Raw genomic sequence first — 14650 nt, 5'->3', positions numbered from 1 at the left:
TAGCTGAATTATACCTAAAGGAAATGAGCTCACCATTTGCTCCAGATTCCAACCACAAACAACTGACAAGTAATCAAGAGTCATTAAAGTACAAGAATTATGAATCACATTCAACTTAAAATCAGCTACTCTGGAAATTCCTGGGACTCATGCAAGCTGTAAATTGAGAGAATAAGATTAAAGAGTGAGCTGTATATTTTAAACTTTATGAATGGTGATAATGTAACATTTGAAATCTATTGGTTTACATATAAAAATATATTGGTTTACATATAAAAATCTATTGGTTTATTCAGACATACCTGTTATTATCTCAAGAGCTAGAAGCAAACTGATTTAAAAAATTAAGTTGGCTAGTATCAAAGTGAGAATACAAATGTTTTATTGTAAAAGTGCTCATGTTTTTAAAGGTGAATCTAGACTATTCTAAAGCAAATTAGTACTGGAAAAAATTCCCTTAAAGTCCTAAAACATTTTATGACTGACTTGAAATGCTTTTTGCCATAATCCAAAATTTACAGTAACCCAATACTATTTGATTTTGAAGCCACATTCCAATACGCAAAGCTGTTGTAAATATAGCTATATCCTTTACCTTCTACACCAATAGCTGGGGCTACTTAATTCAGTGACAAGCTATTATCTTTAAAAAAACCAACCAAACAAACAAAAAAACAACCAAACAAAAAACAACCAAACACACACACACACACACACACACAAAAACAAAAAACAAACCCCACACAACAAACAAACAAGAAAACAACAAAAACCACACCCCACCCAACTGTTATCCTTACAGAGATGACAAGTCATGTCAAAAGGATCTAGGTGTTTTCTTAGCTTTTGTATTCTTAATCACTGACTAAATACTGAGTGTAAGACTTAACGCCACTCTTTTATATGAGGTGACAGAGATTCAGGTACAGGTAACTGCTCATAGGCAAATTTAGACCTACTCTTTCTTAATGTGCCATGAGTAGCAAGTACTTGCAAATGATTTTTCTATTTAATTGGAAGCCATGTTGCCTAAATAAATATAATTGTGGTATTAGTGATATGTGATACAAACCAGAACGTGTTCCACACAACCACCAGACTTAAGGAATCATAAAGCCTCAGGCATATCTGAGCCCTGAGTCTCGAAGCGCCTTGAGCAGAAGGGGCTGCTGCTCCTGCACTGAGCCCCACTCCCTTCAGCAGGGGCTTGCAGAAGTGCCTGCTCACAGAGACAGGATTTCAGGAGCACGGCTCTTAGCATGGCTGTAATTTTAAGTGTGTGCAGATTCCTATTAGGCTAGTGAGTGTCCCTGACAAAGAAAACGAGTGTGGAATGACAGGATGCCACAGTAAGGGAAATTTTTCCCGATCAAAGAGTACTTCTGTGGCAGTTCTTTTTACTAATATTTACAAGGTTACTTAACTCTCCATGAATTCTGTCCTTTTGGGGTTTACTGATGGACCATCAGAACCAATGTATGGTGGACAGTATTCTCTTTAGTTTTAATATTTTATCATCAGCTATGAAAACGAACACTGGAATTAATAATACCTCCACCTCAGCAATTTCCGCAAAACAATGCAAACCTCACTATCTCTTTCAGCACACCACCACAAGATAAAAACCCTATATTTCTTTAAGAGGGTCAGTGTCTTCATCTAGTTGGAATGGAATGTTATCTCTTCTAAATTTGCTAAGTCAGGCTAGGCGATGAGCCTGAAACATTCAAGTTACTTCAACTATAAATTAAAAGAATCAGCAACATATTTATCTGTAACTAAAAACTAAATTGCAGAATCACAGTAAACCAAGACCTGCCTGACCACGGGTCTGATCCTACTTGCTCTCCAGGGTTGGATCCACTCTGTTTGAGAGAAGTACTATATGACTGCAAGGGGTTCACACACTTGGATCACAGGAGCATCTCATAATAGGCATATATATTTTCTTTAGCCTGTGTTATAATCCAGGTACAGACAAGAGAAATATATAAAGCCCTATTATTAACAGCCCTGACTATGTAAATGAATTACTGTACATTTTGTGAATTGATTTTTCTTGTTTAGAGACTGTACTCCTACTAAGCGTGTAAACTGTCTTCGGCAAGGTAACCCATACCACTTCCTGTAGCACCTTCTCTTCTTCAGAAGTCTTCCCCCATACCAACCTGCCCACACCTCTGCCAAATTCAGGTAAGAGACCAAAGTGATGAAACCACAGACACATGTAAGGAAAAAGAACTAAGCAGTGAAAAGCAGAAAGTGGCTTTCAAAATACAAAACTTGTTCATGGGTCTGCACAAGAGTTTCTCTCTTAAGGCCAGTGGCTTGTCATTAATCAGTATCTACTGGGAAAACAGATTTTACCAAGAATCTTTCAGTAGGGATTTCATTTTGTTCACTGTTCTTGCCATACTACTTTGATTTTGAGTTATAAAGACCTTCTTTTCTTCTGTCCTATCACAATCCTATTCTGGAGAGATAATATAGCTTGTAACAGGGCCCTTCTGAACTCTCAAGACATGTAGTAATGAACAAATCCCTACCCTGAAGATACCAAAAGCCTCTTGGTAGCAGAACTGGTCCTATTTCACCCCTCCCACCTCCTGGGCCTGTGCATTTCCCACCTGTACAGGCAGATCCAGCTTTGAGGGCAGGTGGAGGTCTTGCCAGAACTGCCAGGCTACAGATTTTCCAAGGTCTCTGCCTTAAGACAGGACACATTACAAGGGTCCAAGGGTTCATTTCAGCTGCAGCCTCAGTTCAGATCTTCTTGTGCCAACCATCAGCCAGCTCAGTGAACTCAGGCACTGGAAATTATCTCATCCATTTCTGCTCCCATAAGAGTCACTTAATACTCAAAGAGATCATGCAGCCCTGTTTGCTGTGAGATTACTTGCAGTAGCAAAGCAAACTCATTTGCAGCTAGCTTGGATATCTCTCTGCTAAACCACAGTTTCAGTTCAATCATTCTAATATAATTAACCCACCTATCCAGGTGCAAATATTTAGACCAAAGGAATTTGATGGCACTAAAGCTGTACTGCAAACATGGCAGAGTTTCTGATCACTGTTACCAGACTCATATCAACAAAGCAACACCACAGCTCGGGTCAATTCTCCTCGTGGCCTTTTAGGTATATTTCATCATTGAGAATAAAAGAATACAGTGTTTCAGTAAAACCTAAGTATATGACAAATAGTAGAAAAAGTGAGGTTTGAATCTTGCTGTATCTTGTGCCAGAGTGAAGGCAACAAAAATTGTTGGCTCTTGCACCTGGGAAACAAGTATGAATCTTCAGGTTTTAGGGAGAAAATGAGGAACAGGTGCCACTTACACAGCTTCAGGGAGAAGGTAATTGCTCACATTTCTACAGCACTTCTCAGGGAACAATAAATGTGAAAGAGGACACCTAGATGCTTTAAGGTTGACACTTTTTCCAGAAGGAGAGTTTGAGAAAGCCACCAAGGCCTAGCACCTCTTCCTTGGGAGTGTGGAGGAGAAAGAAGAGGACCTGCCCAGCCCCGAGGACCTCTCCTCTTCCTGGCACCTTGACCCTTCCCTGCTCTCCCTGCTGAATCAAACCATGACCCATTTCTTCATTTATTATCTGTAAGGTTGGTGTATTAAAATTTTTTATGTGAGTAAATTATTCAAACTGCTTTTAAAAATAGAAATTATTTCCATTCCACCCCACAGAATTTATCCCTTAGGATAAATTTACTCCACAGCCACTCATCTGAAGTGAAGAACCTTCTATAGGGATTCTACCATGATATTTTCTGTCCTGTTTCTTAGAGGATCTAACTGCTTGTGATGTTGATATATTCAGTCACCAGAGCGAGTGAGAAAAATGAGTCTCCTGAAATTTAGACAGATTTGTTCCTTACCTATATTCATTTTTGGTCTTCCAGCTGAACCGTTTCTCTTGACTCAGTTCCTGACATTCAGTGAAGTGAATTTAGCATGCTTTTGGCAGATGCGAGGTCTGTTCTGACATGAGCTTGAAGACCTGAACAGAAAGGAATAGAGAATGTAAGTGGCCAAAGTACCCAAATAAAGGTATGGTTATATCACAGACTTGGCACAAATAGAAGGTGGGAAGGAAAGAAGAAAGCTAAACCATATTCATACCAGTGAATTTAGATGTCAAATGCAGAAAGGTGGTCTCCTTAAGCTCTGAATTTCCATTTATGAAAACATTCCTCTTGAGGGAAACTCGGATTACTTCTTGCTCTGACCTGGCCTCTGAAGAAACTGCTCCTCATCAGCTACACATCCTATGGAGACCTGCCTCAGCTTAGTCACCTTCACTACCTGAAGCTAAACCCCATGAATGTACCCACAAATACTGTGTGCTGGTTTGCTGTTATTCACTGCATTGCTACAATATCACAGCATAATGTGAAAAATCACATTTGACTGGACTAGCAAAGCCTATCTCTTTTGCTGGGCCTGCATTCTTAGATAGACATCTGCCAGTTCACATCTCCATCCATATCTTACAAAACAACCCCACTTTTAATATCTCTTCAGAAAATAGAAATTATGGGGAAACCATGAACAATTTCTCAGGAACAGCAGAGTGAGGGAGCTGTAAGTAGCTTTGCAGAAAGTTATTTTCACCCCTGCTGTGAGCCCTGTGTCCTAACAGATTCCAGCTGGCATGAGGAATGCACCCTGCTTGCCGCAAATGCCCTGCGTTTCAGCTGGAGGCAGCTCTCTGCCAACACGTTCAGTGCCTCAAACGTACATTCTAGCCCAATACCCCCTCCCAGTGGGCTGTGTTTAACCCACACCTGAATCAATTTAATCCTCTATTAATTACCAAGTCATTTGTGCTTCTCACATTATAGTTATCACCATATGAATAAAATACACCATGCTCGTTCGTATCTCTAGGCATGTTTCAACACAAGCCATCCTCATTGCTGTCACTCACATTTCTCTTTTGTTTCTCTAAATGCCCCGAAGTTGCTAACAGCCGCGGGGAAGCCCAGGAGCCTATTACAGAAATTTAACCCTGAATCCAGTTGTTCGTTCGCCCTGACCGTAACCCCCCCACATCCCCCGAAACTAAAAAGCAGGATTTAAAATTCCCCATCTTGAGTCACTTCATCAACTTTCGTTTGCAGCAAGGTAAACGCCGAGGCATCCGCAGGTCCCGTGGGGGGCGGCGGGCGGGCAGCCCCGCCCCGGGGCGGCAGCAACCACAGCCCCGCCCCGGCTCGGCCTTTATAGCGCCCGCGCCGCACTGGGGCTGCTGCCGCTCTGCGCCCGCCTGGCACCGGCAGGGATCGCGGGGCTTCGGCGCTGCTGGTAAGTGCGATGCCTTTAAAACCGACTCGCGATTCAAGGACACAAATGCTGGGTACAAATCGAATAGAATTAAGGGATTGCTCTTTAAATTAAAAAGAAAAATGTATAAAAATCTCCTATAACATAGTGTTTCAGTAGAGAGGAAGATCTGTTCTACAAGGTACAGTATATCATAATGTTAACACAAAATCAGCAGTACTGCTATTTGTGGTGCTAAGTTTGGAAACTAATTATGGTAACAAATGACAAATTACTTGCAGAGATGCCAAGTATCCTAAATATAATTATCCTAATACAAAAAATGCTTGAGGGAAGATATATCTGCAGAAATCTCAGCTGAATCTGAAAACTGTGTGTTAAGTACTTGAGGCAGGATTTGCTTTCTTGCATTACCAAACATGCTTGTAAGCAAAGGGTGTATCTGCATCAGCATTTTGGTTTAGTTCATGTCAGGTTTTATTTTAAATGAATCTACTGATGGTCTTTATTTCTCATGTCCTTGTTCACACCAGTGAGCGGCTCTAGAGTACTTGCACTGTGTTTCTGAATAAAAGTGAACTAGAAGATGTACTCCAAATACCAGCAGGCATTCAGTCTGCAGGAGAAACTAGAACTAATCCCATGTAAAAACCTCTGAAGCAGAGACAGTGTGGAGCAGGTGTTCAGCACCAAATCAGTTCTGCACAGCCTCTCCTAACTGCATTGCACTGCTTGCCAATGTAGATATAACTAGGATTCCCACAGAATCCTTTACAAATCAATTCCTGTTTTCTAGCACTGAGGACACTTTAAAAAAAAAAATCCCATGACTTGCATTGCAATTTAAAAAAAAAAAAAAAAGGCATACGGGTACATAATAGCAATCTTCCCACATTGTTTTTACAAGCTAGTTGTTTTTTAACAGCCACTCTTGGGAAGATTGCTGTACATGCTTGGCTCCAAGAGGTAGCTGCGGATAAGAAATCATGACAGAATATGTTTTAAGCCTCTCCAATACTGTAAATACATGAGGTAACATCAAGACCAGACTTTGCAGAGTTCACAGTGGCCAGAGGCACTCAGTGAGGTAGCCAGGCTCATGTAGGTAGCTAACATCAACAAGATGCAGTTAGCAACTACAGATATAATGAAAAAGGAGCTTTCCCCTTCATACTTTAAATGTGGGTGTTCAGTGCTTTTGTTGCAAGGTAGTAATAATCAGTTAAATAGGTACAAACAGCTGGACAGCAACTAAATCCATCTGCCAATTTCAGTGTTAGCCCATGCTGTAGAAACTCAACATGAATTTTTCCAATTTCTCTTTCTCTGCTTCATTTAAACTAAAAAAAGTTATGGTTGTACTGCTGAATGTACTAAAAAGCATCAAACAATAACCTGTAATTTAATATGTGGAAATAATTAGAAGACATTCCACAGCAAGTTAATGCATAGTTCTTCTGTCAACTATGTTGTGGCTTATTCTGAAACCAATAGAAGGCAACAGAATGAAGAAAGCTGACACTGAAAACTACAACATGACACTAAGTTCCTCTCTTATTTTCAGAATCAAAACAATTCAGATAGAAGAGGAACAAAGTGACAAGTTAACTAACAATATGAAGTTACTCATCTTCCTCGCAGTAACCCTGGGCATGCTTGTCACGGGACTGGATTCCGTAAGTTTTGAAATAAATGGTGGTGGGGGGTTCACTTAGATCCACTTCTGGTTTTGATTATACTTCTGCTTTGAACAGTGTGGTAGGCTTTTGACTTGAATTTTCCTTTTTGTTGCCTTTGCATGTACATATATGTATGCTGCACATATACCTCCAAAAACCACAGTTTTGAACCCTTTGGTTTTTCTTCTGATTGTGCTCCATTCTAAGATGTCTGCTGGCATTCTCATAGTGAAGGCAACATGCAATAACCAAGAAATCTAGCTTTTAGACATGGACACTGAGTAACAAGAGCTCATTGGTCTTTAATGGAGGTTGATATTGGGCCTTAGCTAAATTTTAACTTCCTGTACTTGAAAGTGTGATGCTAAAAAAGGAGGAACAGATATGAATTTGAATCTTTTTGAGTATCAACTTGTATGATGGTTGATATCTATCAGCAGAGCCATTCACCAACATTAGGGAATTATATTGTTATCATTACTTGTTTCAACTCAGGTAAGACCACTTGACCTCTGGGAAAAGTGTACTAAAAACCTAATCTTACTTAATTCAATAGAAAAAGAAATATCCAGCTGTGGTGGTGGTTTTTGTTTTGTTTTTTTGTTTGTTTGGTGTTTTTTTTTGTCCTTCCCCATTCTGCCTTACTTAAGTAGAGTTCCACTCTTCCTTCACAACAGAGCAGGTTCAGCTAGTAACTGCATGCAAAAAACTAAACTGCTGAATGGATGCATCAGGGAACAGAGATTTGGCCCATAAAAGACAATCAAGCCACATAATAGAAACTGTTGCCTTAAAATCCTTTTCTCTTTTCCTTTAGGTTTATAGCAAGAAGCACTACAGGCTGCCATATAAACACAGATCAGATCACAAGGGTAAATATCTGCTTGTTCTATTTGAAAGTAAAGAGAGCTTATTATCCTGCAATTACATCTTCAATTAAGAAGGAAGATTCTTAATGATACTTAAACACCTAAAACTTAGTTTGCAACTATGTTTCACTTCATCATTCAAATGTTTTGCCTCTAATTAGTGATGTCTCTTACTTCCAGAATGCCATTGTTTGAATGGAGGAACCTGCATTACCTACTACCTCTTTAGCAGAATTAATCGTTGCATATGCCCAGACGGATATTTAGGGATTCACTGTGAACTAGGTAGAGTATCTATCTTCCTTAATACTAACTAAATTGATCAAAAATATCTAAAAAGACTGGCAAATCATGAATATTAAATGGCAAGTGAGGTATTACCCATAAACACATGACTGATTATCCTTTAGCACTTTGTGCTACCAGACCAAGTAAGGAGAAATAACTAAATATTGGTGCAAAACTCAGGATCTCTAACTTTTTTGTCTACCTCACAAATGTTTTATTTTGGGGTGAAAAAAGTGAATTTGTCTGGGAATGTCCAGAAGCAGAAGAACTGATTATATTGTGAAGTACACTTAAATGGTTAAAGAAGCAACAGCAACATATGTGCTTTAAAACAGAAGATACTTGGTGCTCAAATTTCATATTGAATAAATTTTATATTAAAGAATATATTAAGAATATATAATCAGTCCACATTTTGCATAATCTGTTCAAGTGTAACGCATGAACTTTTTTCTCATTAGAAGGATCCATACAGATTATTTCTGTCTCAGAACAATCATAAATGAGAACATGCTGCTAACAAAATGTTCATTTTCTCAGACACTGACAGCACATGCTATGCTGACAATGGGGAGAACTACAGAGGAATGGCTACAGAAGATGAGTGTCTGCCATGGGACCTTCCCTCAGTAATCAGGAGGGGTCGTTACCATGCTGACTTGAAGAATGCTTTGCAGCTTGGACTGGGCAAACACAGCTACTGCAGGTAAGAAAAGCATCACTCTTCCCAGGATGACTTCTATTGCCACAGCCCCAGAAGTGCCTCAAGTGCTGGTACATGTTTGAAAAACAACAAAATGCTAGAACTGAATTTTGACTAAGAATATTTTGAATGTGACTCTTTGAAGTGTTAGAGTTCTCACCTCTGAAGCTGATTGTACTGCAAAATTCCCAGTATGCAACAGTAATAGTCAGTTATCAATTATTTTCTCTGGCGTATCTTGGAACAGGACACTTTTGGCCTTTTCAGGAGAGTTAGAATTCTAAGATACTATCATGTTTTTAAACTGTGTTTATGAAAAGAACACTTCCTTTATCTTCTAGAAACCCAAATGGAAGGAGCAGGCCCTGGTGTTACACCAAGAAGGGATTCACCATTCAAGAAACACCCTGCAACATAGAGAAGTGTGGTAAGTAACAGCAGTTTCAGAACAACAGTAGGGTTTTTTTGTTTTGGGTTTTTTTTTTTTTTTTTTTTTTTTTTTTTTTAGTAGCACAAGGTGCTTAGTTGTAAGAAAATCTGAACAAAATGTCTCCTTTCATAGGGGGTGAATGTGGTCAAAGGAGCATCAGCAAGTACTTCAAGATTGTTGGTGGAAGCCAGGCAGAGGTTGAGTCTCAGCCTTGGGTAGCTGGCATCTTCCAAAACGTAAGGGGCATCGACCATTTTCTGTGTGGTGGCAGCCTCATCGACCCTTGCTGGGTGCTCACCGCAGCACACTGTTTTCCAGATGCGTAAGTTTACAGTTCCACATCCTTCTTACTTACAACTTTCTTCAACTCATTTCTTTGCATGGTGCTTGCTGAGCAACCCTTCAAAATGTACCATAGTAAGAATGCTCTTTTGAGCAAAACAAGAAAAGCAGCCACAAACATGGCCTGGAGTCCTCTGGAAGTCCCAGTCTGGCAGAATGAGCTAGCAAAATGTAAACTATTTGGTGGATTATGCAATTTAAACAATTTTAGCCTGAATTGGAGCCAGGCTTTCATTTTACCTTAGGTGTTTCCAAAACTGAAAAGTTGTACTGAAAGGTGATGAACTGTTGAGCAATACATTTGTGGGTGTTTTTTGTTGTTTTTCCTGTGGAAAGTTGATTCCTGCTGGCATCCTGCAGAGGATTCTTATAGTCAATGCCTGGCCTGAACCTCTATCTTAAGCCCTTCAAATGGAAAATCAGGATGCTTTCCTTTAGATCAGTTTTCAAAGCTAAATTTTGCTTTTTCTTGTCAGCATTAATGTAAACATGAAAAAAGACCTGGGACTGGATCTGAACTGTTGACTTCACTCACACACCAGTAGTCTTCATTAAACTCTTTACTCTCATTCAGGTCAAAAAAACCACTCAATAAATCTGCCTACAAAGTTTTCCTTGGCAAGTCCAGACTGAATGAGACTGATGATAAAGAACAAGAATTCATGGTTGATGACATCATCCCTCACCCTCACTTCACAGATGACACAGGTGGCAATGAGAATGATATTGGTAAGTGTCATCTTAATGTGAACCGTTAAAACACTGAGGATAGCTGAAGGCTATGTAATTGTGGCATACATCTAAAACAAGTAGAATCGGAGATAAGCTGAAGTGCAACAGCAACTAGGTGCTTCTGAGAACTAGGCCTGTGCTGAGCTTGTATAAATTTCGTTCATGGCATGTCAGACACATGACCTTGTATACAGTCAATTGTAAGCCCGTCTTATCTCTAGACCTGTATAAGGCATGGCTTCTCCATAAGCACTGGTGACAGCATCCCATTTCTACCATATTATTCTCTGCCTACAGAGATCACATTGTATGTTTAGTAAATGATGAAAAAATGCGTGTGCACTGCCTTTCATCATATAATATGAGAATGCCATATCAAGTACTGCATTAGCCAAAGGTTATCCTGAATTAATCCACTTTTGTAAGTCTCTCTGGTTTTCACAACCCTATCCCTAAACCAGTCAAGTCAGAGATGGGTATTTGCAACTTGCACAGAAGAAACTTGCCACTCTTGCACTTGGCAATTAGAACTCAACTATGCCTTCCAGATGACTGCCACTAAGGAAAAAGACTCAAAGAAGAGCTTCATAAGCTCTTTTGGTGAGAAGTACAGCATAAACTGCCCTCTCTTCAGCAGGGCAGCTGGAGCCACCCTCTACAGCCAGTCAGGAAGCTGAGGTTTTAAAACATCTGAAGATACAATTGCAGAAGAATCTTCCCTGAGCTATCAGCCCCTATCCTTCCAGGACAAAAGTTCAAGTTGGAACATTTGCCAGTCTTAGTGCTGAGAAATTAATTTTGTTGTTACTAAATAATGACCTAATGTCATTCCAAAAGCAATGAGAGGAACCATGTGTAACCAGAACTAAATGTAATTGCAACTGTTATCATTAACTGTAACTGCTCCTATTGTTAGAGAACTTGAGGGGAAAAAAAACCTGCTTTACAAATCTAATTGTATCTTCTCTGACTTGTTTCTCAGCTTTGATACGGATAAGAACAAATTCTGGACAGTGTGCAGTAGAATCCAAATATGTCAAAACAGTCTGCTTGCCAGAGAAGAACCTTTACTTACGAGACAATACCCAGTGTGAAATATCTGGCTATGGAAAACAAGATTATTGTAAGTGAATGACATCTCATTCCAAAACTGTACTTTCACTATGTGGGAACGGGATGTATTTTTATACCATAATCTGCAAAAGATTAAAAAAAAATAATTTCTATTATTCCATGTACTCCATGTGCCTGTCAAAGATGATCTTTGTTGTCATCTCTAGTTGTCCGTGGCAGTTTTAATCTGATGCTTCTCACATTTGGGAACCATACAAAGTAAGCAAAGGTGTAAAACATGGCAACTTTTTCATTCCTGATGTGGTGAGAAGTAGAAAAAATTAAAACTGTGTTGGAGGATTAAAAAAGGATTGTATTTGTGCAGAATTTCTTTCAAGAAATACCAAATTCTTTCTCTTTAAAAACCAAACTATAAAGTTTGCATTTGAAACACTCATTTTTCACTTTAAAACTATTAATTAACAGTAAAAGTAAGGCAATACTGCTTAAGTGGGTAATAAGAGCCTCAAATCAGAACTGGAATAGTTATGCGAATTTCTTTCAAGTCCTGAAAGTGTGTGTTATGTGGTTGGGTTTGGTTTGAGTGGTGTTGTTGTGTTATTTGTTTTGGTGTTGTGTGTGGGGGTTTTTGTGTTGGGTTTTTGTCTTGGATGGTGGAAATAGTTAAATGCTGTTTTGTTTGCAGATGACATCTACTATGCTCAAAGACTAATGTCAGCCACTGTAAACTTAATATCACAGACAAAATGCAAATATGAATATTATGATAATATCAGAGTTACTGACAACATGGTCTGTGCTGGAGATCCCACATGGATGACTGATGCATGCAAGGTAAAACTGATTTGTTTTATCTTCTAAATAATTTTAAATATGTGTACACTATATGAATCAGCTGGTGGCATCTTGTAATTCTACTGTTCAGAGGAGTTTCTCTTCACGTAGCAGGAATTCAGCACATTTAATGGAGCTGGCCCATAGTGTGGCCAAACATATGGAAAAGGGTTGGGACACAGAATTAGGTGTTATTCCCTCTAGACCCTTTTTTGGAGGTGCAAGGAGTGCAGTATCATAGCCATTATTATTCTTTGAGGCCTTATTTACAATCTATTCAAGCAATGGCTGGTAGATATGCATCAGAGGAATATGGCAGCTACTCCAATCTCCGCTTGCACTTTCTTACCATTAAATGTAGCTCCGCAAAGGGATAAAAGGTGAGTTATAGGGTGATGGTGATTCCACAGATTCCTCAAAATTATATTTACTTCCCTGCACAACTGACTGGGTGGAGTGGCCACATGAGCCACCAAAAAGAACAAGTGTCATCCTTAAGTGTAAAAGTACTTTATGGAGAATGAGACAATTGATTCTGTGATGAAGAACTGGGCATGCTGGCTTTGACTTTTTATCACTATCCCAATATCTGTGATTATAAACTTAGGATGGAAGTGTGCAAGGTAACTATTCTCTCTGTGCCCTGCTGGAGGGAGCTGGAGAATTCCACACCTTACAGACTGTGTTCAAGTCACAGCAGATATTGAGCCTTCTGTTCCACCTATGTGGTGTTTTCAAAAATCAAAACTTTAGCTCGTAGGTGTTTACACTTGTTTCAGTATAGAACAGCAATAATCACAGGCTCCCTGTTACAGAGGCTCCATCTGCAGAAAATGGCCTAATATGCTCTTCTTCTGTTGTCAGGGAGATTCCGGTGGCCCGATGGTCTGTGAACACAATGGCAGGATGACGCTTTATGGGATTGTCAGCTGGGGAGAAGGCTGTGCAAAGGAAAACAAGCCTGGCGTTTACACCAGAGTTACTCAATATCTTAACTGGATTGACTCCAGTATGAATGCAATCAGCACCAAAAGTCATTTTTTTCCTGAACCGAAGTGACCTTTTTTCTACATCTGGAATCAAATGAACAAGATTAAGCCTAAACTGGTAACAGGACACTAAAGTCCTGAATATCATGAGAGGCTTTCCCTTTAAATGCGTGTGTAGTCTGCTACTCACATCAGTGTTCCTGAGGCAGAGAGATGGTTGATATATTATCTTACTATGAATTAACATGAAAACTACTCAGTGGGAAGCTAAAATATTTAATATTTAAATGAGTATTCCCATGCACAATACTATGCATATCAAGTTATCTGTCCACTTCATTGAAGAACCAGCATTTGGCCTGGAAGCATTGGTAAAGTTTTAACTTATTTAACTCAAGTATTCATTTTATACATGGCATGAGTCTAAAATCTTATTCTGTGTGATGAGTGAAGACCCAAGTTCTAGAAATCTAACCCACTAAAACCAGTACTGAGAAGGGTGATCAGGCTTTGAATCAGAAAGTAAAAGAAACTGTATCAGCATTATTGTTGCTGAAGAGTGAAGAAGGACCAAAGTCTACTTAGACTAAGGCAACTCTTGGTGTAGACCAAACATAGAGTAAAATCTGGAAGATGGCACCTGTAGCTGTGTCAGCGCTACAAACTCTTAATGTATGCTACTTAAGAACTGTGCTGCAAGAAGGGAAATTGGAAACTTGACTGGACTTCCAGATCACATGTGAAGGTGCCTGCAGGGTTCCCCTGAAAATTCTGATTATGCAGCCTCTTTACATATACCTATGCACGCAGGAGAGGATTTAAGGACTTGGCACTCATCGAACGCTGCAGATGTCAGAAGTCAGGCCTTTATTTCAATTCATTTAACTGGTATTATATGGAAACTACTTAGTTTTTCCCAAGACTGATGCTGGTTTTATTTTTAAACTTGCCTTTTTTCTTTTTTAGTTTTTACAGATTTGAAGTATTTGTATGAGGGCTGGAACCTCAATCTTTATTTATTTTTACTGTGTTTAACTTATTTTTTTATTATTAATGTTAAAAAAATCAATAAACTCTTATTCTTATGTGTCTGTCTCTGTTGAAAGGTGAAGGGTACAATTCAAAGAGAACTGCTATTATTAAGTTTTAATCTGAACTGTGAAGTTTCTTGGTAAAACATACATGTTTGAAATAAATGTTTGAACTTCCTGTTTAATAGCAAAGCATAGAGCATAGGATGAAGGATGTGCTGAGAATCCACTATCCATGCTGCAGGTGCTTCAGGACTCCCATCTAGACCCATAGACTTGCTGTTCCCAAGTGGCTGTGGAATAACAGGTGAACCTGCAAAGTCAAACCTTCTTCCTTGGGCTTTACCATAAGGGAATACAGTTCTCATACTCCAGAACTA

The 14650-nt window shown here is 39.2% G+C and overlaps 1 protein-coding gene and 1 long non-coding RNA gene across 2 annotated transcripts in view; one reads left to right on the top strand and one right to left on the bottom strand.

Moving 5' to 3' along the window:
* LOC136104474 (uncharacterized) overlaps window positions 1-14650 on the bottom strand; it is a 120517-nt gene that overhangs the window by 55578 nt on the left and 50289 nt on the right. Inside the window, exon 4 of the long non-coding RNA XR_011740284.1 lies at window positions 3892-4013. This is a non-coding gene — a long non-coding RNA (uncharacterized lncRNA). The remainder of the gene's footprint in view (window positions 1-3891; window positions 4014-14650) is intronic.
* PLAU (plasminogen activator, urokinase) lies at window positions 5257-14487 on the top strand. Its single transcript, XM_065843396.2, has 11 exons — window positions 5257-5320; window positions 6864-6975; window positions 7796-7850; window positions 8028-8132; window positions 8676-8841; window positions 9180-9265; window positions 9401-9590; window positions 10185-10339; window positions 11325-11465; window positions 12102-12250; window positions 13115-14487. Exons 2-11 carry the CDS (start codon window positions 6916-6918, stop codon window positions 13307-13309), a joined length of 1302 nt encoding a protein of 433 aa, XP_065699468.1. The 5' UTR covers window positions 5257-5320; window positions 6864-6915; the 3' UTR covers window positions 13310-14487.

Source organism: Patagioenas fasciata, chromosome 8 (genome assembly GCF_037038585.1).
Source record: "Patagioenas fasciata isolate bPatFas1 chromosome 8, bPatFas1.hap1, whole genome shotgun sequence".
NCBI lineage: Eukaryota > Metazoa > Chordata > Aves > Columbiformes > Columbidae > Patagioenas > Patagioenas fasciata.
Note: the sequence above shows the minus strand (reverse complement) of the source record. Positions and strands in the feature narration are given on the sequence as shown.

Excerpts from the sequence above, each read along its gene's own strand:
- PLAU (XM_065843396.2), top strand. The coding sequence starts at position 6,916 with ATGAAGTTACTCATCTTCCTCGCAGTAACCCTGGGCATGCTTGTCACG. Across the intron at positions 8,133-8,675 it reads AGGGATTCACTGTGAACTAG|ACACTGACAGCACATGCTAT; the intron begins GTAGAGTATCTA and ends TCATTTTCTCAG. Across the intron at positions 8,842-9,179 it reads GGCAAACACAGCTACTGCAG|AAACCCAAATGGAAGGAGCA; the intron begins GTAAGAAAAGCA and ends TTTATCTTCTAG.